Source organism: Lacerta agilis, chromosome 1 (genome assembly GCF_009819535.1).
Source record: "Lacerta agilis isolate rLacAgi1 chromosome 1, rLacAgi1.pri, whole genome shotgun sequence".
NCBI lineage: Eukaryota > Metazoa > Chordata > Lepidosauria > Squamata > Lacertidae > Lacerta > Lacerta agilis.
In genome coordinates, this window is record NC_046312.1 from 105,906,729 (window position 1) to 105,931,209 (window position 24,481).

Sequence of the window (24,481 nt, forward strand, 5' to 3'; positions counted from 1 at the left end):
CAAATGAGGCATTTCCATTTGTTTTCTGTAGTAGCACAGTAGTACATTAAAACTCTTCATACCATGCACATTCTGATATTCTGGACAATTTTCACTCATACTTCAAACCACCAAAATGTTTTAGTAAAGTGTCCTAGTAGAATTTTACATTGTATTTTTAATTTCTATCCCCCCCAGTAAAAAAAAAAATCACCAAATGGCCACAGGAAAGGTTATTAAAATCCCTCATGATATCTGAAAGCAACAGGTTTTATATTTCACTAAAACTCCCTTCAATAATGCTTTAATTGCTACAATGCCGGAATTCACAGGCATCATGTACCGAATCCTTTAACATTTACTTAACAGGATGTCGAGCACCCTGACCTCAACGGGAGCTCTCAGATCTAAAATGTGTTTGTCAGAACATATTAAAATTGCAATGTAGACAGGGCATTTAGTATTTAACATAATGCTAGTCAAGATGGACTTTAGCATTCACAATATCACACACTGAGTGCAATTAATCTGAGGTGCAGCAGGGATAGGAACTATTACCACCCCTTCAGCATGTCTTCACAGTCACTATTACAGAATATGCACAAACTGTTCCCACCTCCCCCTAAAAAAAACAAGACCAAGAGGGTGGAAAAATCCACTGCTTTTTAGCCACACAAGACTGATCAGAGATTGTTACGCTGCAAATTATAAAATGTAGCTCATATTTGTTACCTTCACACATACAATGTTATACAGTATTGCAGTAACTTCCAAATAAACTATGTTCATTACTTAATTTCTTTACCAGCCTTAAATTTTCAATCCAGGTGGGATGGGGTTAACAAAACAATGTTATACCCCAGAAAAGAAGAAGAAGCACAAGCTCACCCTCCACTTGCACCATTTCTGGAACTTCCCACAGCACTGTACTGTACTGCATTTTCTCTGCTTTGGAAATGCAATGCTGCCCTGGGCTCTTTTTGCAGGAAGGGCAGGATGTAATAACCAATAATAAATAAAAGTGGAATGGCCATAGATCACCAGTGAAGTGCATATTTTGCATACAGAAGTTCCCATGTTCAATCTTTGGCATCTCCTGGTAGGCTGGAGAAGACATGGAACTCTGGAGTGCTGCCAACAGACAGCATAGATCACACTGAGTTAAATGGATCTGACTCACTATAAAGCAGTTTCCCATGTTACTAATATGGGTCTCTGTCTGAGATTTCTGTTTTGCTCACATCTACTGGCTATATAGAAAGGTATTTTATTTCCATGGAGCATTAGGAGTGATTTTCCTCTATCTATTATAGTATCATTATTCTAATCACCACCTCGCCATAGAGGGGAAATCCTGTTGACTTTTTTTCTCCAAGATCAAACACATCAATTTCCCCTATTTCCGCTCAAGTTGATGGAGTGGTGAAATTAACTGAACCTTATCAAAATGACCTTCATGGCCTAGTCAATTTTCAGGAAACTTTTAAAAGTATGTCAGATGGTGGGGCTGTGCAAAGAGGGGAGTGGTTTTCTTACGAATATTTCAAACTTTTAAAATCAAAGCAGCAAAAAGCAACACAAAGGGGGGGGGAGAAAAGCTGGCACTATGACACAGCAGGATTGCTTGCACATGCATTGCAGTTATTTCCTGTAGTAAATAACAACTTGCATGTGAAAAAACTGATATCACAGATTTATCACTCAATATTGAGCTTTCATTTGACCCTGCAGCAACTGAAATGTCCTCAACAGATAAAGTTCATGTATTTGTTTCAGAATGATCATGACTGCATAAACAAGTTTTAAATTCATTTTTATTTTGTTTTGTTTTCTTATTCACCAACAGCCAGTGCAAAATGGCAAGGAGGCTTAGAAGAGTGAATATCACATTACAACCACTAGTACACAGCCTTTCACAGCCTTGGGGAATGAATTTGCTTTTAATTTGTAGAGGCATGCTCTAAGGGTTGTTCAAGTATTATCAATGTTTAACATTCATCCTGAAGAGCAGCTCTGGAAAACTCAAAAGCTTGCTGGCTTGTAACTGTTTAATGGGTCCCAATAAAGGTGTTACCTTTCTATAGATTTTGGATTTTATCTAAACTTTTTGCATGATAAAAGTAGATACCTTTGTGGCAATTACATTTATATTTTGTCACACTATTTATTTATTACCCCCACCAGATGAAAATAATCATTTCCCCTTTCTTTAACCTAATAACACCAACCCATATTCCTCCCAAGGCCCCAAACCTTCCAAGTTCTAAACATTAATTCCTAACCCAATGTACTGTCTTGCCTCTCAGATAGAAAACTCAGACCTCAAATTCCCCATATTATTTCTCTACCTCTCACAAGGGAGGTACACACACACACACACACACCCTCAACATATACACACAGGTCATGACATTTCCGCAGTTCATATTATATTATTTCACATCCCACTACTCCACAATGACAATCTTTCCACATCAAAGGACCAAACATATAAAATGCAGACTGTGTTCTAGGTCTATAATATGCATAGAAGTTCTACATAAATGAGCACAATCCAGCCAAAGTTAACAGTGATTGCAATGGGAGAGATATAAGTATGTACCTCTTTCGCTGCCCCATAACCCGCTCTGTAAGAGATAGATTTCTTCCAGAGTTGCTGAAAGGACAAGAGCACTGGTCAAATTTACAGAAAATTGACTTCCTATTTGCAAATAACAATGACAAGATCATTCAAAAACTGGCAATGTTCACAGTGGCTTTGGCCTAAGCTAAACAAATGTATATAGATCCCCATGTCTTTTATCTGCAGTACTGTACAGGCAATTTTTAGCATTTGTGCAGGTCAATGAACTCATGAAAGAATTTCAGTCATGTTTTCACGTTCTTTCCAACCATATCCCTCATTTAATTCCTGAAGTTGGTTTTATGTTTTTGTAAAAAATTAACTGGGTCCAAATTTGTCTTGCGTGTTTACCAATACCCTGCTCAAAAATCCCACAACTTGATAACATATTGCATAATATTTGCAACAGCTCATAATAGGACAAATAAATATCTATTCTTCACTTTTCCACTGAAATCAGTGAAACAAAGTGTTTACCTGTGGCTGGATATGCTCAATATATATAATTATTCATATAAAATATTAGCACAGTACAACTGGAAAACCAAACAGCACATAAGAGACAACACTATACACATAATATTTTGGGCTGCTTTGACTTGAAGATATAAGTAAAAAAGCCAAAATGTGTTTTTTTTTGGGGGGGGGGATTACCTTGTGAATATGCAGAGCTAAAAATGAATTAAAATGTTACCAGCCAATTGATAACTAGTATCCTAACTAACTCATTAACATTTAGGTTAATCATTTTTATGCATCTAAAGCCAAAATCCAACTTTCTGCAGAAGGCCTACCCTCCTCTTCATGCCAGAAGAAACCTGCAAACAGGGTTTTAAAATAGCACAATGGGAAGGAGAAAATAAGTTCAATGAAGCAGCAGTGTCATGACACTTAGAATATGGTGAAAACAGCTTCCAATAAGTCTACTATCTAATGGCCTTTGATGTTTACTGTACACTTGCAGCTTCATTACAACACTTAGCAAGGAAAGGGATAAAAACCCACCTTTGCCTCAAAATGGGGGCGGGGGAGATCAGGTATGCCCATTCTTTTGTCAGAAAGACAAAAGTTGTTGACAAGGACAAAAGGAGATCTAGAAGCATAGCTATACAGTAATTAAAATTATTACTGATCCCAAGGGAAAAAAATCCCGGCAAATCCAAAAGCAAATGGAGGCATGACAAATATACACACACACATACAGTGGTACCTCTGGTTAAGAACTTAATTCGTTCCGGAGGTCCGTTCTTAACCTGAAATTGTTCTTAACCTGAGGTACTACTTCTGGGTTAGCGGAGACTGTATCCCAAAGTGTTTGCAACCCAAGGTGTTTGCAAACCAAGGTACCACTGTATGTACAAATGTATGCATATACACACACATTGGTAAAATGTTTTAGACAAATGTGAAACCTCACTTCCAAGATTTGGACTCTCATCATATTTGCTGTCATCTAGTGTGTAACACAACATAAAGAGTAACCAGAAGATTTACAATCCAAAGATGAAGATTTTACTTTGCCATGGTGAATTCACTTCATAAAACAGAGAGAGAACACTTCAGTAGAAAATGTTGGCAGACCTCTTGGGAGTAACAGGGCACATTAATTTATATGACATGCTGCCCTGTTTCTCTTGTAGAGGCCCACAGGAGGAGTTTGCCTACCCTGAGCTTTTACTTAGGTCCCTAATGAAAATAAAAATGTTTTCAGCCCGTTTGTTGGGCACTTTAAACAATCATGCATGCCTTTCTTTGTATGTCCACCTCACACCCCTGCATTATTATTTTTTTAAAAAAATATTACCTCTACGTATATATGACTAATACAATTCAAAATTTATAAGATGCAATTGAAACAGCACAAGTGACACACACTGTATTTCAGTGTGCTGTTATTGGGTGCAATGCACACCCTAGAGCACACAAAAGTCAAGAATCACACTGCTGCTATTGTAACCTTTTGTAAAAGCAATATTATGATGTGTTCTAGTTAGTGCATTTTTCAATGCAAAAAGTGAATAATAATAATAATAATAATAATAATAATAATAATAATAATAAATGTTACGTCTAATGTTAACTGTGGAACAGTACTCACAGTTTTTCCCTGCTTCAAAACAGGATTGAACTTGAGCAAGTCCATTTGAATTGCATTGTTGGATGGACGGCAAATATCTCAGTTGGTTTCTTTTCCCCCAAAGGGAACTCCCTGGATACACGAATCAGATTTTATTTCATGTATGTGTCTAAATACTTAATAATAATAATTTATTATTTGCACCCCGCCCATCTCGCTGGGTTTCCCCAGCCATTCTGGGCAGCTTCCAGCAAAGATTAAAAATACATTAAAATGTCACACATTAAAAACTTCCCTAAACAGGGCTGCCTTTAGATGTCTTCTAAATGTTAGGTAGTTGTTTATCTCTTTGACATCTGATGGGAGGGTGTTCCACAGGACAGGTTCCACTACCGAGAAGGCCCTCTGCCTGGTTCCCTGTAGCTTTGTTTCTCGCAGTGAGGGAACCACCAGAAAGCCCTCGGCACAGAACGATGGGGGTGGAAACGCCAAGGCCATTTAGGGCTTTAAAGGTCAGCACCAACACTTTGAATTGTGCTCGGAAACGTACTGGGAGCCAATGTAGGTCTTTCAAGACCGGAGTTATGTGGTATCGGTGGCTGCTCACAGTCACCAGTCTAGCTGCCGCATTCTGGATTAGTTGTAGTTTCCGGGTCACCTTGAAAGGTAGACCCTCGTAGAGCGCATTGCAGTAGTCCAAGCAGGGAGAATGTTTCATGGGAACAAAACCCCTTAAGTGCCTACTGGTCTTTTCACAGATTTGTTTGCTTCTGCTGTGTGTGCTTTTCTGCAGCCCCAACAAACTGCTGCTATATGGCCATTTTTAGGGCTTCTTTCTAGCCAGCCAAATCAGGAATCACTCAGGGTAAACAAAAGCATGCCTTCACTATCCTTACTCTGAAGGGGTGGGTGAGAAAGGAGAAACTGTAATTTGGATTTGTATCAGAGATCCTGTGAGCAGAACTGTGTTCATGGGCTGCACTTACTTGCAGAAAGGATGTTTTCAGATCCCCCTTCACTGCTCAAAAAATCTCAAGAGCTGTCTGACCTCCCTCACCATGGTGGTGCAGGGGCAAGCAAGATTGTAGAGTCCAACTCCACCTTTTTGGAGTTTCACACTTAGAGTTAAGTAACATGAGAGGGAAGTCAGGATCAGGGTTGTAGCCTGCATAGGCTAAAAACAGCATTTATGCAGTTCACTCTTGGTTACATGAGATACATGATTTAAAGATCTAATGTCCTCCAGGCACTGCCACCTACCCCATGTGTGGCCCCTGAAGTGGTCAGTTCTGTATCTGGCTGTTAGTCAGTTGAAAGAAAGGAGTTGTTAACATTTAAACACCACAGAATCAGATGGCTTAAAACAAGGTAAAAACCATGTCATTTTGGCAAAACAGTCAGGGCAGCAAAAAAACCATGGATTGTGCCAGGAAAGGCCAATTGTCAAAAAATCGGCTAAATGTCCTTCTGTTTCAGACAATAGCTTATAAAGAAATGAAGAGTCAGTTAAACTAATTCACTTTAGAGAAGCTTGCCATCATAAGGCTGACAGAATTCCAGTAGTTCAATAGTGAGACACAGAAACTGTCGATGGTCCCTCAAGCAATTAATTTTCTCCCAGCTCTTCACAAATGCATTTCAAGAAGTATTTACAGCATCCTACCCACATTTACCAGGAAATGCCCAAACAAAACAGTGCTGCCACATCCTAAGCCTTATCAGAAAGTTGAAAAGAATGACCCACTAAGAGAGAAAACACTAAACAATATTTTAATTACATGCTTCATAATAACTACTAAAGAAAAAATTAAACTCAAAACTAATCACACTTGTTACCTAACTCAGATTTAGACTTCTATAGGTGCAGAGTGAAATATTTACCAGTAGTTCATTATCTACATACAAAATAGCTGCTTACATAAAACGAAAGTCTAGGGTCCAATTCTTACATGCAAACAGTGACATGGAGGCTGTTCAAAAAACACAAGTTTATATAGTCAGCCAGATGGGCCAAACAAAAATAAGACCATATGGGAAACTGATATACATATTTAAACAAACAATGTCCTCAACTCATGGTTTGTAGCTGGACCTGAATTGGGTTGCAAATGGAAGTTAGGGGTGGGGTGCTGGTCATGGGCACAAACAATCAATGTGGTAGTAGTAGAATGTGTGTAGAATAAAAGCTCCCCCCACTTGAAAATAGCTTCCACACAGTCTTGGAGATGCTGGCCTTTCAAAATTGTTAAGGAAAGAGTATGTTACACTTGACTGTAGCAACTTCTGCATACAGGAAAGCCAGAACAAGCTTCTAAAAAGGGATACTGTATTGTTAAGACAGAAAAGGCACAGAAAATGACCATTTAAATAATGACGAGGATGGAACAATTCTGCTGTTGAGGAAAGGTTACAACAGGGGTAGCTAACATGATACCCTCTGGATGTTTTGGAGTACAGCTCCAATCAACCCCAGCCAGCATGGGTAACACTAAACTATTTTAATATCCAGATTTATTGTGGTGTGGAATTTTTTTTTTATGGAGAGCAATTTTCATAGTAAATGTGAGAATGCAATTCATACCTAGAATCCAATCTTAAGTGAGTGCAATCCAGAGAAAGGCAATTGTAGTTGGTTTCAGTGGAATTAATTTCAATGGACTCAGTTCATACAGACATTTCTTTAAGACAAGATCCTTTTAATAAAATGAACTGAGACTCTCTTCTGGGCATGAGTAGGAACTCCCATACCCATAAAGCAAATGTTATCAGTACATTAGTATTTAGGATCAGGGTGGTGCTGTGGTCTAAACCACAGAGCCTAGGGCTTGCCGATCAGAAGGTCGGCGGTTCGAATCCCCGTGATGGGGGTGAGCTCCCGTTGCTTGGTCCCTGCTCCTGCCAACTTAGCAGTTCAAAAACACGTCAGAGTGCAAGTAGATAAATAGGTACCGCTCCAGCGGGAAGGTAAATGGCATTTCCGTGTGCTGCTCTGGTTTGCCAGAAGTGGCTTAGTCATGATGGCCACATAAGCCAGAAGCTGTACGCCAGCTCCCTTGACCAGTAAAGCAAGATGAGCGCCACAACCCCAGAGTCGTCCGCGACTGGATCTAACAGTCAGTGGTCCCTTTACCTATTAATCCTTTGATTTAGCTACAAAACAGATCTTATTGAAATAACTTGTGAATATGTTCCTATGTGCTTAGTCATCCCATCTGTTAGGGGGAGGGGGGAAACAAATAGGGAGAATGCAAATTTGCAATGCACAAAGTGTACAGTGTACAGTGTTTATATAGGATAAGAATTATCTGGCCAGATCTCCTACCATGCAGTGGATTTTACGTTCTTTGGGGGATTCTAGGTGTGTTTTTCAAAAGGCCATTCATGAAACTATATTAGAGGTGTCTGGCTTCTATTAATGTTATGTCCTTTGACATCCAGTCAGAGAAAGATAAAAGATGGCATTAACTTCTCACAGTGGAGTGAAATGAACATGTTAAAAGAAATGAGCAAATACTAAATAGATGTGCAATGCAAGGTGACCCAGTCGACTTTAACAGAGTACCAAAATATAATCATATAAAACCTATGATCTTTAGACTGGAAAAATGGTGAGCCAGGAAGGCAAACACAATTTTTAAATCTGCAAAGACCAACTGAAATAAATCATGCATAAATTGTAACATGCAGCTGAGTCTGCTACAACCACTTGATCCTTGCAAGGGCATCAATATTGAAAGGGTTAGCTTGAGTCAGGGTGAGCTCAGCTTTCCTTGGAACATCATCCCTCCTGCTACTCACTCTCTCCAGATTATACAAACCACAGAAGCATCAATGCAAACAATCTATTATATACAAAGTGAAACTGCACTCTATTTCCCCCCATCACTCTCTGTCTAGTAAGCCAAACAGCTAGCCGTTTTGTTGGAAGATAGCTACCAGCAAACCTGTTTGAAGCTGAAAATGGACCTTCTTCTGCCCAAAAGCACCTTTCTTAGATTCACCTATTTTTTAAGCTTATTTTAAATTTATCCTTTGCTTTTCTATTAAGATAATAACCCAAATGGCTTTAAAAAATAAATACAGCAAAGTATGTCAATAAAATGTTCCCGTTCAATTGAAAGGAAAACACAACATCAATTAAAACAAGGGAGGCAGCCACACTAAAAACGTCAAAAGAAACACAAATAAACATCAGTTCTGAAGGCTAGCCCTACCATTGTGCAGAACAAGGTGGCTACCTGAAGTCAGGGTACAGTGGAGAGGGCAGAGATGGGTATGCTATGCCACCTACCCTTTCTCCCCTAAGTAAGTCTGTTGTTCTCAGATGCAGTGAAAGATACTGTCCTGTCACCAGTGTTGAATTAACTGTGACACATGTGTTGGTAACCTCACATTTGGACAATTGTAATGTCTTCTGTGTGGGGCTATTCTCTTGCAGTTAGCGCAGAACGCTGCAGCCCTTACCAGGTACATATCACACTAATGCTGGGGGGGGGGGTCCGGCTCTGGCTGCCTATTAGCCACCAAACCAATTGTGAGGTACTGCTACTTCCATTCAAAGCCCACAATAATTCTGAAACTGAAAAACCATATTCCCCTCCACTGCCCAGTAAGTTTTGCCACAACCTGATTAGGTTGTGATATCATAGAGGTTGGCTTTTTCACTAGTGGTATCAGTACTTTGGAATGCCCTCCTTGCTAAAATACGAGAAACTCCATCAGTATTGACATTCCACCAGCTCTTAAAGACACAAGAGTACTCATAAAATACTCCTCTCCACCTGTACATCAAGCAAAAATATCAGCTCAAGTAATACCCCTAAACTATGGAACTGCTGCTTCAGAGGTAGTTCAACCCTATCGAGAAGAGATTGGATCCATTTCCAAATCTCCAGAACAGTTGATCAACTACCTTATCTGACTAACTTTAGGATTTGTTCCCTCTCATCCACTCCAACTACACTGGAAAATTTCCATGTGATAGCAAGCATTCCTGGCAACTACCAGCAGACTTTGCATGCAATGGCAATTATTCATATATTAATCTGCTCTAGATATTAACAGCCTCAGTGTCACAAATATGGGAGGTATCCAGTGCCCTCGTTTCATTACCACAAGGATTTCCATTTGTGCAACAGAACCCTTCCTCTCTTCAAATCTATTTTGGAAGGTTGGGTGAACCCCCAGAACAGATTTGAAGGGGGATTTAAAGGGAGGATTGAGGACAGAAGAGGAGAGGAGAGGGCAAGTTCCATTGAACAGGCATGGCTGGGCAAGATTGATAAAAAATAGTCTGACTTTGTATAAGGCAGCTTCCTATGTTCCTAAATACTATCCCAACACAAACTTGACAGCCATGTGCAATCAAAAGGTCCTAGAATGCCCATCATTCGCCTGCTGCCATGGGGGAGGGGGGGTAGAATGAATTGGAAAGTATTTATGTAAAAGATTTTGAAGGCACGGGATGCTTGAAGAGCTCAGCTAAAGAGAATAAAATACATACTATGTTGAAACTGCATACCAAAGATATCTAAAGATTGCATTCAGGCTTCAAGTACTTCTTAACCTCTCCAACCAGATTCATGTCACCAAGAATATAACTTAATAGACTGAGAAGTTATATCTAAAAGGGAAAACTGCATCTTTACATAATAGGATGGTAATAAAATCCCATAGCAATTATCCCAGTGTTATGCTCAAAATAGGTACACTCTTTCATGCCTTAATTTTATGTTTTGCTTTGCCCTGTGCTAAAAGCACCAACATAATTATGCCCTCCAAGGTCCCTGCAAAATCTGCTCAGAGTGATTATTTGACTCTCTTTTTATTTGTAGAAAGTAGCTAATATTGTTTCAGGCTTTTTATCAAAATAAATGCATGATTGGCTTTAACCATTTCCCCCCCTATAATTGTTTAAAAAATGAGTTTGCTAATAGATGGAAGAGAAGAAGGTTAAATACTTTAATTTCCAACTTGCACACGCATGCATTGTAAAGAGCTTCTCATTTTGTGTAATTTAGGCACATCCACAGGACATAAATGATAATGTTAAAAAAACCCACCAAAAAAGGAACATGATGGTGTATATTACATGTGAATATGATTTCTGATTAATAATGATGATTCAGATATATTAGTTCCCATTTAGAAGATACAATTGCAAGCTATTTTTATTTTTATGAATGCTTATGTGAAATAGTTTTTCCAGTTTTAAATTTATCTTCACCATAAACCTAGAGCCTTGTTGAATCGTCATTCAAATATATAGGGCTGTTTTTTATATTAGTAATTAAGCCCATTCTATTTCATCATTCAAAATGTTTGAAATCTATTTATAATTCCCATTTAGAAAACCATGCCCAGGCAGTCACTATAATTCATTTCACAGATTTCAAAATGTGGCCAGAGAAAATAAAGTTTCCAAATATGGACTTGGAACCTTCCTACATATCTCTCTATGAATCCATACATTAAGTCTGGTACTTATGTGAACACCACTAGTTCATATTTCTCACTTAAAGCAGAGTCAGTCAGCTCAATCATGTGCTTGCCTTTCAGGCTTATTTGCAGGTTCTCAGTCTAAATGGAGTGGCGACTAAGCATCAAAAGCAATGGGCAAAGGGATGATTGCAATGCCAAGCACTCAGTATTACAGGATCTTACTCTTGGACCAACACTTCATTAAATTGCCCCTCTCCTATTGACCATGTCCAGACCAGCCTTAAACATAAATATAGGTACTTTAGTCCATTGACTTCAATTTGTACAGAGTAAGGCAAAACAACATAACACTACTGTCATAAATATGAAAATGATGGGGTTTTAATGTCTTACAGAAAAATCACAATGGAAATCTGTTATACTTGTAAACCAAAAACGCATGTTCCTAGTTCCATTTGCTTGGCTTACAACTGCCTTGTAAAGTGCTTCCGACAGATGTCAGATGGCACTGCCAGATGTCTATTTCTTCACATCTCAAAGCAATGCATATTAGTCAATGAAATGTTAGTTCTCGCACTTATCTGTGCATTCAGTAACACTCGCATGTGTTTGTATAGGCTACGGGAGAACTGTAACGCAGGGCTGTATAAACTAAATGACATCAAGGGCCATTCCACTTTTTGAAGGTCCAGGGACTGCAATCGTAATTTTATCGCCAAAATTGTCAGTTCCACCTCAGCTTAATGCACATTAATCTCTTTATCACTTTAATTTGTCCTTAGCTACTTTGGCATGTGAATTTGTCCAGTGCATATTGCACCATCAAGCACCAGTTCTACAGGAAATTATTTTCTGTCTTGGAATGCTATCTTGGAATGCATGTGCAGGTCTGCAGGGTTCCTGTGAAGTTTTAGTGTTTTAAAGAGTTTTCAAAAAGGGATAGCAGCTGGGAATTGTAGTTTCCAGAGCTCTGTGTGCCTGAGATGACGTTATGACCCTGAAACATGTTGTTACCTAAGCATCTGAGAACTTTACCAAGTACAGTACAGTGGTACCTCCGGTCGCGGACAGGATCCATTCCGGAGCTCTGGTCGGATCCCAAGGTTTCCGCAACTGGAGGTGCCTGTTCTGTGCATGTGTGCGGCGGGATAGAGCACATCTGCGCACATGGCGCAATAGAGCCCTTCTGTTCATGTGCACGGCGAAACCTGGAAATATACTTCAGGGTTTGCCACATGCATATCCCAAAGGATACATAACAAGAGAAGCACGTAAGTAGAGGTACCACTGTACTCTGTTGCCTTGTGAACAACGTTTTTTTTTTTGCTTTAGTGTATTAAATATGGAAGGGTATTATTCTGACAGCCAGACATGTGTGAAGTAAATACATTTTCAAATATTAATAAGGTTGAATAAAAAAAGGAAGTATCTCTTAACCAAATAAAATCTCCAGGTCTTGACCAGGAAACAAACTTGTAGTATAAACATGGTCAAACCCATCAAACATCTAGTCAAACCCACTGCAATGCAAGAATCTCAACTAAAGCATCTGTGACAGATGGCCATCCAACCTTTGTTTAAAACCTCCAATGAAGGGGACTCCACCGCCTTCCAAAGGAGTCTGTCCCACTGTTGAGCAGCTCTTACTGATGTTTAGTAGGAGTATATTTGAGACTTTGCCTTTTTGATTTTTTAACAACCTGTACTCAGTTATTTGACTTAAATACACACACAGTTTGCTGGATCACAGTCAAAATTTAAATTAGTGAAGTCCATTGATTTCATTGGATCTAATCTGAGAATGCCTTGCTTGACTACAACCCTTAATATTTATTTTGGTTGTTCTGAGAGGATTGTATATTTAAAAGATTCTAATTTTTATGAGAGATGGCTAAGAATGTTAGAGGAACACTACATTTTTTTGATTAGAAGACCAAGCCAAAAACAAACCCCACACCCCCACACCCTGAGGTTTAATACACCTGGTTTTGCTGCTTGACTTAACACTGGCTGTGGGTTGGGGTGTAAGTCAGATCAGTTTTTATAGCCTACAGCAGACTGATAGGATAACTTCTGGTACAATAAAGTAGTACTTATGCATCAGCTAAAAGAAAACAAAAGGAAGACACCTTTATAAATACTTCTGCTAATTTATATGAGTAGATGCTAATTTAAAAATAATTACTTTAAGTAGACATATAATACATCTGACGGCAACTTCAAGGCCACTGCTCTCTCAGACTTAGTTTTAAAGACCTTCATACAGGCAACTTCTGTAGAATAGGGCACATGGCCACCAAAGAGTGTTGAGATAGGAATTCAATTAGAATGAAGCTCAAGGACCATAGTTTGAAAACCTCTGCTCTAGCGGATGCAATCATGTGGCTAACGCAGCTGGATACAAGACTTCATTTTCAAAACTAGGTAAAAGAATAAGAACAAAACCATTTCAATTGAAAAGCTTTTATTATACAGTGCTCAACTTTTCACTGAAGGTTAGAGAGACTTTTCTTGAATTCAGTAGTCCTACTTAAGGATAACAAAATCATATCATTGTTAAGGACCTCAGAAATTACAGCACTACATGATAAACTGCTCTGTCTCTGTTTTATATTAATACTTCATACATATAAGCTGCTCTAAATTTAATGCTCTTGTAAGGAAGGTTAAATACTACAAAACTTCCATATAGCAAAAGCCTGGAACTCTTAATGCATCAGATTTTCTACTTGGTGATTGTTCAGATGGTATTACATCTTAATGGATTCCTTTTTAAAGAACTAGATTGTGATTAATTGCAGTGCATGATTATGTACATGAAAAGGATTGGTCTGAACCTTTGCCCTAACCACACACCAGGGTAAAAGGAAGTTATAAAAAGGTGATGATTTAATCATTTTGCTGAAATAAAACTGTGACATCTTAGCAGATACAAACAATCCTATTTATGTGTTAAATGAGCACCATTTTTATTGCCCAATGTAAATGCAAGGCATGCACAACAAATCAAGCAGGTGTCCAAAAGGGGAAAACATTCTTTTTAGCATTAACCCTTGGCAATATTTGTGTTTCCTAAATTAAGCTGGAAAGAAGCCAGTTTAGTGTAATGCCTAGAACACTATTTGGACATGGGAAACATCAATGCAAATATCTTACTTATCCATCATTTTTTCTAGATAGCTATGAGTGTGTTACCATCTCTCTGCCAAGTTACTTCACAGAATTATTGTGAGTATAAAATGGGAGAGACATGTATACACCAACCTTAAAGGAGGATAGGATAAAAAGGAGATTGCATGTGCTCCTTTGTTATTTATTAAAACACATAGAGGACATACTCCAGATTTATATAATGACCATTAAAATAGACACTACTTGTAGAGAAAACTCACAGAATTAGAGTGTGTGTGTGTGTGTGTGTGTGTGAGAGAGAGAGAGAGAGAGAGAGAGAGAGATTTAGTCTGTGCACACGTGCGTGTGTGTGTGTGTGTGTATGCGCGCGCACACACACTACAGAAAGCACATGAGAGGACAGCAAATTGCTTTGTTTTAACATTTACTGCAAAACATGCCAATATTTGGCCACGGTATTATAGCAGACCTGAGTGCAAGTGCTAATCAAGTGAAAATGCTAGTAGACATTTATTAGCATTTATTTATACAATCAAATACTCCTTTTAAAAAAAGCATACGCGAAATGGTTTTCAATTTTTAAGAGATCCATCTTTTGAAGGTAGGTTCAATGTGCACAAATTCATATTTGTGTCTAAAAATAGTAAGACTTGGACTTATCTCTCCCGAGATGAAAATTGTTTCCCTAGTCTATCAATTAAGGCCCATATGAATAGACTTATGCCCACCTGAAGGGATCCAAGCACAAAACATTTTGCATGCACCTGATGAACAGTGATCAGAATAGGATTAACATACAGTATATATATCCCCAGTGCTAGATGCAGCAAAAGTGGAGAAGTCATTTGCTGTTAGCCACAAAGCTGATTCAGTACTGACACCAGTTTCAACATATGGATGGCATTTAATAATCAAGTACGTTTCCGAGCATAACGTAAGGACAGTGAAGACATGCTTTTGTTTGCCCTGAGTGACTCCTGATTTGGCTGGCTAAAAAGAAGCCCTAAAAATGGCCATATAGCAGCAGTTTGTTGGGGCTGCAGAAAAGCACACACAGCAGAAGCAAACAAATCTGTGAAAAGACCAGTAGGCACTTAAGGGGTTTTGGTTCCCATGAAACATTCTCCCCACTTGGACTACTGCAATACGCTCTACGAGGGTCTACCTTTGAAGGTGACCCGGAAACTACAACTAATCCAGAATGTGGCAGCTAGACTGGTGACTGTGAGCGGCCGCCGATACCACATAACTCCGGTCTTGAAAGACCTACATTGGCTCCCAGTACGTTTCCGAGCACAATTCAAAGTGTTGGTGCTGACCTTTAAAGCCCTAAATTGCCTTTGCGTCTCCACCCCCATCGTTCTGCCCAGAAACTGAGGTCCAGCGCCGAGGGCCTTCTGGTGGTTCCCTCACTGGGAGAAGCAAAGCCACAGGGAACCAGGCAGAGGGCCTTCTTGGTAGTAGTGCATGCCCTGTGGAATGCCCTAGCATTAGATGTCAAAGAGATAAACAACTACCTGACATTTAGAAGACATCTGAAGGCAGCCCTGTTTAGGGAAGTTTTTAATGTGTGACATTTTAATGTATTTTAATCTTTGCTGGAAGCCGCCCAGAATGGCTGGGGAAACCCAGCAAGATGGGCGGGGTGCAAATAATAATTATTATTATTAAGTATTTAGGACACATACATGAAATAAAATCTGATTCGTGTATCCTGGAGTTCCCTCTGGGGAAAAAGAAACCAACTGAGATATTTGCCATCCATCTAACAATGCAATCAAATGGACTTGCTCAAGTTCAATCCTGTTTTGAAGGAGGGAAAAACTGTGAGTACTGTTCCACAGTTAACATTAGATGTAGCCAAAATTGCTTTGTTCCCATGGCCCAATCTGAAGTCAATAGATTTGTATACAAATGAAGATATGTGGAAGCATTTTACTAATTTTAAGATTTCATGGTCCATGTAAATTTGTGATGTCCCTCAATTAACATTTCCTCCACTTAAAGCTTTGCAGTAAGAAAAAGCCAGGCATATTTTTTTAAAAAAAAATAAAGATGCATGATATAGCCTTACTTTTTGAAACAGTGCTTTTTCTGCAGGGGGTATGCATACTCCTTAACAGTTTGTGAATCTAAGTTTCGCCTCATGAGGGGCAGGATTTCAATATGAGGAGGACAATGAGAATACCCCTAAACATTTTTTTTTAGAAAAAAAGCACTGTCCACAAAACATTTGGTTAAACAATACATTTTGCTGAACTAATACTGTGTGTGTAGTGCTATGTCCTTAACTGAGCAGGGGAAACAAACCTTGTGGTCATTCATATTCAAAATAAATTTGACTTCACATAGAAATCTTCCTAAATTTAAATGTGAAAGGAATGAGGAAACTAAGCGAGTCTGATTGTTTTGGTGGCAGTACTAGGAAAACTCAATCTGCCTGACGTCACCAAAATAATTCACCTGACATCATGATGGAGAAGCCAGCCATGAACACCTCGCAAATTATTATTTTGATCCAGTTGTTAAGAGAGAATTACAGCAAAACCTGCACTTTCCACAGCTATTAAAGCACTGACCCTAGAAGAGCACTCTTTTGTGCTGAACTTTTTATATCACCAAGACTATTAATCAGGTGCCAAGTTCACTGATGTGCTTTATATAGTTGACCCCAACCAGTGCCTTAATTACCAGGTATTAAATGCTAATTAGGATTCTCTGCATTAAAGTTTAATTTCTAAAAAAAAAGGAAATAGTGAAAAATCTAAAAAGTATTGCGTTCCTTTGTTGTGCTACAGCATGGATGCAGGAGGATGCAGCAATTTGCTATTGACAAGCATTACAGGAGCAGGTCATTTCACAAGTATAGTGTGGACAAAGGTGAACTGGCAACTGATGAGAATCTGTGGCCAAGGCGAAATAGCAATCTCTGAGCCAAACAGTAATAAAGTACTGAAATGAAGCAATGCAGCTTTTAAAGTGAACTGTCATAAGTAGGAAATGGGTTTCAGAGTAATTAAAACCAGGGGCGAACCAACCATTAGGCTAAGTAACTATAGTGTCTGATAAAGCTGTGAGTAGCTTATACAGTGTATGCTACCCAGTAAATGCTCTTTCAAACATTACAAAATAATAAGGGATAGATTTAACAATAATAGAGAGGCTACTGGGTAGTTATCTTTCCACAAGGGCCAACACTGATGCCGAAATCCAGCATTGCCTGAGCTCTGCGAGTACAGCTTTCTCCCAATTGAAGTGCTGAGTGTTTGAGGACCGGGACATTCTCAGGGAAACTGAAATGCTTGTTTACAAAGCTACTGTAGTATCAACCTTACTGTATGCTTGTGAAACATGGACTATTTATAAACGCCATCTCCAACTCCTCGAAAGATTCCATCAACAGTGTCTCCAAAAAAATTTACATATCACTTGGGAAGACAGGCAAACTAATGCCAGTGTACTGGAAGAAGCAAAGATCACCAGTGTCAAAGCAATGATTCTTCAACATCAACTTTGTTGGACTGGTCATGTTGTTCAGATGCCTGATTATCGTCTTCCAAAGCAACTACTATATTCCAAACTTAAAATTGGAAAGTGTAATGCTGGTAGTCAACAAAAGAGGTTTAAAGACTCTCTCAAGGCAAATCTTTAAAAAGTAGTATAATGACGACAATTGGGAAACAATGGCCGGCGAGCGCTCCATTGGAGAACAGCCTTTACAAAAGGTGTCATGAACTTTGAAGACACTTGAACTTGGGACGAAAGGGAGAAATGTGCTAAGAGGAAGGCATGCTTGGCAAACCCTCACCATGATCAACTCCTGTCCGGAAACCTATGTCCCCACTGTGAAAGGACATGTGCATCCAGAATTGGCCTCCACAGTCACTTACAGACTCACTGTTAAGACCATGTTCATGAAAGACAATCTTATTCAGCTAAGAGTGATCGCCAAAGAGAAGAAGAGCTAGAGTGGAGAATCTTTTCCATTACAGCTACTGCAGCAGCAGCACAAGGTAACAAGGGAGATGAAGCAGTACTAGGTAAAGGGACCCCTGACCGTTAGGTCCAGTCGCGAACGACTCTGGGGTTGCAGCACTCATCTCGCTTTAACTGGCCAAGGCAGATGGCGTACAGCTTCCAGGTCATGTGGACAGGCATGACTAAGCTGCTTCTGGCAAACCAGAGCAGTGCATGGAAATGCCGTTTACCTTCCTACCGGAGCGGTACCTATTTATCTACTTGCACTTCGTGCTTTTCAACTGCTAGGTTGGCAGGAGCTGGACAGAGCAACGGGAGCTCACCCTGTTGCGGGGATTCGAACCGCCGACCTTCCGATTGGCAAGCCCTAGGCTCTGTGGTTAGACCACAGCACCACCCACGTACTAAGCAGTACTAAGCGGCAACCAAAGAAGAACCCATATCCTTACCAGACAGAAACACAAAATAATAATCATTCGCATCAGCATCTGCCACTCATCTCGCTGGGTTGCCCCAGCCACTCTGAGTGGCTTCCAGAGAACAAAGGCAGGGAACAGTCCCTAACTCAGCTGCTGCTTTGCATCTCCCTCTGGTAAGCATATATGGAATACCTTTGCCATCCACCACACCCACCACTCAGTGGTAACTGTAGAGTACCACCTCAGCCCCATGCTTACCTGACTGCTGTGCAGCTTTAAAGGAGGGAAAGCCTCCAGGGTTGCCAGATTGGGTATAGTGTGCAAAATGGTATGAACTGAACATACTTTTAAGAAAAAATAAAATAAATTTTCAGCCCTTAAGCAATCCTTAATGAAAAAGAAAAAGGCCCTAATATTTATTAATCTGCCACTTGGCTGAGAAGAAAAATCAAGAACTCTCAGTTTGTTAAGGTCTAATAATTTAAAAAACCAAACATGCAGTAACTGAACGGATCAGATTGCAACAACCCCAGTGAAGTGAACGGGACTATTCACCGCAGTGGAAATAAGCCAAATAGATCAGCCAGCATTACGCACACATACACACACACTTTGCACAAATTATGTTAATTATGTTACTAAATATGCAAATTAGCTGTGGCCCTCTGCATTTTCCAAGGTGACCCTACGTGCTGAATGCGCTGCATATCCAGTGTACTGTACCTACTAAAATATGCTGGTAGATGGGCAACTATCTTATCTGCTGAAACTGGTGAAATATTAAGAATAATGTATTCCTCCATACACAAACAATGAAATATTTTGAATAAGAATCCAACAGAAACTTGTTCAAATGAAAAAAAAACCTATTAGTTAAATTGTATTTAAAGGCTGAAATGTTTTCCAAGTGCAAGCATATATACATCAAAATTATTTACCTTTGCTGAACACCTAAACAGACATCTAAATATAAGAGAGGAGTACAAAATATATGTATTGAGAGGAGATTAATCTGTTTAAATCCCATTTTGATTCTGTTTTAAATACCTGAGCTGATATTTTCACATAATCTAAATTAAACCAAGGAAAGCAGGTATTAATATAAAAATTGTCAATTATATTTATAGCCAGTGGAAACAGCAACCTGACAAACATGCTGCTGCTTAATTAAGATTTCAGTCCTGCACAGAGTTAGAAGCAGAGACGCCTCGGTGATAGATATAAGGAAGAAAGAATTTTATACAGGGTTATAGCAAGCATAAACAATATTCTCCTTTTCTTTTTAAAAATACCGGTAGCTAAATAGCTGAATTGATAAGAAAGACAAATACAGATTCTATGTTAAAACAGTGTTTATGGAAGACAATCTTACTCAGCTACGAGTGATCACCAAAGAAAACCAGCTAAATAGTGGGAAATCCTTCCTTGGTGTGCAAATTTGCTCTCTTTAAGACTTGTTCATCCATGGATGTATTAAATACACACACACTCACGTGTGTGTGTGTGTGTGTGTGTGTGTTTCAATACTACAGCAAAATAAATAAATTACCCACAGGCTGACCCTTCCCCATGAATGTATGAGCAACAAGAGATACAGCAGTGGATTCACCAACAGGATAGACAATTTGTAAAATGTTTCTGCCACAACAAGGAATGGACGGGGAACAGTTTTGAGTTCCTAAGAGATACAGTCTGAGTACCCAATACCAAATGCATAATATAATTCCCAATGCTACAAAAATAAAAAATTCCTCCATACCTCCTAAGGTCTCAAGTTTCAATACTTCTGCAAAATGAAGATCTAAAGCATGTGTAGCTTCTTCCATAATTCAACATGGTTATAGATGTTGCACCTGCCCAAATTCTTCTTCTGCACAACTAGTAAAGGTACAGGAACTCTGACATCTTCCTCACCATACATAGTCATAAATGCCCTATTCTCAGTGAATAATATTGTGTAGCATATTGGCCTCATGTGCTAATATGCCAATTCATAATACTGAGAGCAGGATCAACACATTTGTGGATAACTTTAATTGTGCAAACATGCACACAGATGACTAATTATCAGAAGCAATGCAAAAACTGGAATGCTAACGCAAATGCAAGAAATCTTTTTCCTGTTCCTCTTACGGCAAAAAAAATAAGGAAAGCAAACTGGATTACATAATGGAAACAATTCAGAATAAAAACCAAAAGGCACGGGGGGGGGGAGGTATGGCCCAGAAGTACCGGTAGTACATTTGAGCTGAATCACAGATCTTATGCTACTATGTTTGATGGCAGGGCAATATTCATGTGGTCAACCCTTGTCCCTCTGATCAAATCTGAAAGCTTAAGACAAGGCATGAGTGAGATGGTTCCCATATGTTTTTTAACAGGCTGATGTCAAGGTTGATGTGCAATGTCAATTTTATTTTTCTCAGATGAAATGTTGTACTTGACAATACTGGCTGCACAAAAGCCACATCTACAGCAGCATGGCGAATAAGCATAGTGACATCTTATGACTCTGAATGGCCCATTAGTAACAGAGATTTAGCTGCCATGGGCCTGGTTGTCCCCTATGAAAATATGATGTGCCCATACATATGTAATGCATTATTTTTAAAAGAAGAAGTTCAAAGTATCTCCACTTGTTAATAAAATTAACTTCATAAATGGATCATTTTTGTCCTGGGAGTTTTAAGAGATTTAGGTTTTTTTCCAGTTGTGGCAGGGGTTTCTTGTGTCTTTGACTGAGGGGGTGGGATTCCGTTACCATAACTAATGTACATTACCAGTTTCAGAATTCTAATTGAGTTTAATACTGTTTCATGTTGCATTGAAGTACAAAATCAATACCATTTGTCCAGCATAGAGGAAAAATGGAATCTATAAACTGCTCTTATTGAGTAATTAAACACCTATTATTGTCATGAGTAGTGGGGGAAAATGAATTTGGTAAGATAAATTTTCACAAGAAAACACTGCAGTGATTAATACCTCCCCACGTATTAAATAAAAATGACTGCCTTTTGTACAGGACTGCTGGCAGAAGAACAGGAATGAGAGAAGTAGTTGCCAGTACCACAATAACAGGCTAACCTTGAACTGAACTCCTTTCCTCAAGAAATTAAATGCTATAGCAGGACGTTAAATCCCTCCACTTAGAGCTCATTTGTGTTCTGTGTAACCTGCAGTTCCTGAAGAAAAAACTCATTATCTTCAAAAGGAGAATCCTTTTATAATTTCTTTACAAATGTGCATATTGTTTCTCCAAAAAAGTATTTCACATTAGAAGGATAAGGGTATTAACAGCATAAGCAAGCAGAGGGAATGAGAGAGAGAGAGGGAGAGAGAGAGACTTGCATCATTAAGATACCTTTTCTGTTTCCTGGACATTCTAACACAGACTACGTAGTGTTACTGGGGAAAATGGGATGTGAATGGGGGTTAACAAAAATGTACCTTCACAGCAAATTTTTAATCTGTCCGATTGATCTTAAAATGCTTCAATCTCTTTGTTGCTCCATGCCTGTTTTCTACACACACACACACACACACACACACAGCCCCTCCACCAACATTTATCCTGATGGCTGCCTTTACATCCCTATTTTTCTTTTCACTTTCAACGATGCACTAGGAACAACTATCAAGTACAAAAGATGAATCTAGGGATGCGACACTTGTAAAGGGTAACCCTATTTCACAAGTGTGATGGGACAAAAAAAAAAGGAAGGGGGGAAAAAGGCCACTGAAGCAATAACTGCTCACTGAATTACCATTAAATGGTAAGATTTATAATCCAATGTACAGTAAGTGCATATCTAATGGAGTTTGTCCTTTGAAAGAATATAAAGTAGATCTGCAAGCATACGGATGTATACAGGCTAGCAGTCATTCCTTGCTCATTTTGTTCTTAAAATTTAGAAACAAAGAATCTGGCCATATTGTATATATGTAAACAACCCAAAGTTTATAACCCAGGGTATAGTTAATTGTGGTTATGTCCCCCTGAAACACATGGAACTTTTACATGGAATTGTGCCCAGTGCTGCAAGTGTAAAGTAAGGGAATTAGGCATTTGTGCTGTACACTGTGGCTTGCATTTTCCCATTTCACAATCCAAACAGATTCATTCTTCATAATGGGTAAAAAGGCAGCTTCACATGACAAGTTAAAATTTCTCTCCACAGAAATCATTAATACAATGAGAAGCAATAAATTCAGTATCTCACGTATTGTAAACCAAAGTGAAGATTGATTCTTCTACCATACCCAAACCCCCACACCCCATAGTAAAAATAATAACAAAAACTCTACTGTTCTAGCAGAATATCACTGAGACCATTCTTGTAACAAGAACTTTGTTGAGATCTATGCTGAAGAAAGAATAGCAATGTGCATTCGCACTGAGTCACCAGATCTGCTGGTTAACAGCACTGTAACACCAATATACTTTACTCTCATTCGTATCAGGAAGAAAGCAATAAAATGTCTTCACCTTGGACACAACTGACTAGGCACTACAGCAATTGCTAATCATTTTGAAATTGTGAGAGGTTTCTGCACAAACTGCATTGAAATTAGCTGAAGTTGCATGGCAGTGTGTGTCTGCTGGACTCCCTTCCTTGGAAAACAACATGGCAGTTTGAGCATTTCCTTCTTCAGTCTTTCAGTCACTTGGTGGTTACAGAAGTATAAAAGATCAAACAAGTCCAGATATAAACATGCTCTTAATATTGAATTTTTTCCTTAAGGGACATTGCAAGACAATCCAAACAAACAAACGAAAAAACCAAAGCTAGTCTTACTCTGTTTCCTTCTGGGTTCAAGGGTGGATGGTTTTGTTTGTTGTTTAAACTCCAGCTTCTTTCAAATAGCAAAACTTGAAAATATTATCCTCAGAAAAGGAAAGGGAAAAAATGCAGCAAGCAACTAGGCTAATTTTCCTAAAATCAGAATTATATTTTAGAATAATAACAAACAGTGCCTGCCTTGTACTTTAAAATCTTGCAGAATGAAGTTCAGCAAAAGGTGAAGTAGTGGAATTAGAAAGATAAGTGGCTGTGTCATTGCAGTCTTCTGCATTGGCAGCACGCAAAAACATACCTAAACAAACAGGAGCACTTTTACCTTCCATACATTAGGTTTTTCTCTCACCATCCACAGTGTAATTTTTAATTATTTGTTTTGTTGTTGCAAGTGTATTCTTAGGCTATGCACAAGCAGACAAAAACCTGGCATTATCTGAAATAGTTAAAAAGACATTTTCTACGGTACAGCGAACCACAGAATTTCCAGCCGCTGAGGGAGGCCAGTTGACCACTTAGATTTTTTTTTCCAGCCCGGTGATAAAATTAATGGATTGTTTTGATTCATACAATACTTTTCATGCCTAACTGGGGGAAGCACACAGCTAGAATAAAGGAGGAGGAAGAACAATCATCCTGAAGAAAGCAGGTTCAATGTAAAGGGAGCTAATTGCAAGATGATTGCATTCTGAAAAACAAGAGGTGCTTGTGGCATTACATACCATCACAAGGGCTAGGCTTTTCCACCCTGCTGCTGCCTCTAAACAAGCTGATTTGCTAACAAAGTGGTCAGCTCGGCACTCGCTCAGCATCTCAGTAGGTCCACTGCCGGCTGCTTTCCCAAGCAGAGAATCTCAAGCACCATTTTCCAATCTGATTACACGGCTCCTTATTCCGGCAGCCTTAAACCTTCATGGCAGTTTACCAACATTTTCATCACTTTTTCTTTTTTTACAAAGCAAAAGAACTGATAAGCTCTCAGGTACCCAGGATTTCATAGTCGATGGCTGGCAGCTAGCCAGCCAGCTTCATT

The 24,481-nt window shown here is 39.0% G+C and overlaps 1 protein-coding gene and 1 long non-coding RNA gene across 3 annotated transcripts in view; one reads left to right on the forward strand and one right to left on the reverse strand.

Moving 5' to 3' along the window:
- LOC117056091 overlaps positions 1 to 24,481 on the forward strand; it is a 429,770-nt gene that overhangs the window by 96,257 nt on the left and 309,032 nt on the right. The gene's annotated exons all lie outside the window — the stretch shown is intronic.
- Positions 1 to 24,481, reverse strand: part of FIGN (fidgetin, microtubule severing factor) — a 123,906-nt gene that overhangs the window by 70,892 nt on the left and 28,533 nt on the right. The window contains exon 3 of one of the 2 annotated variants that reach the window (XM_033166148.1): positions 2,582 to 2,636. The exons of the other annotated variant lie outside the window; for it this stretch is intronic. Within the exon in view, the coding sequence (XP_033022039.1) occupies positions 2,582 to 2,636 (55 nt within the window). The remainder of the gene's footprint in view (positions 1 to 2,581; positions 2,637 to 24,481) is intronic. 2 annotated transcript variants of the gene reach the window in all.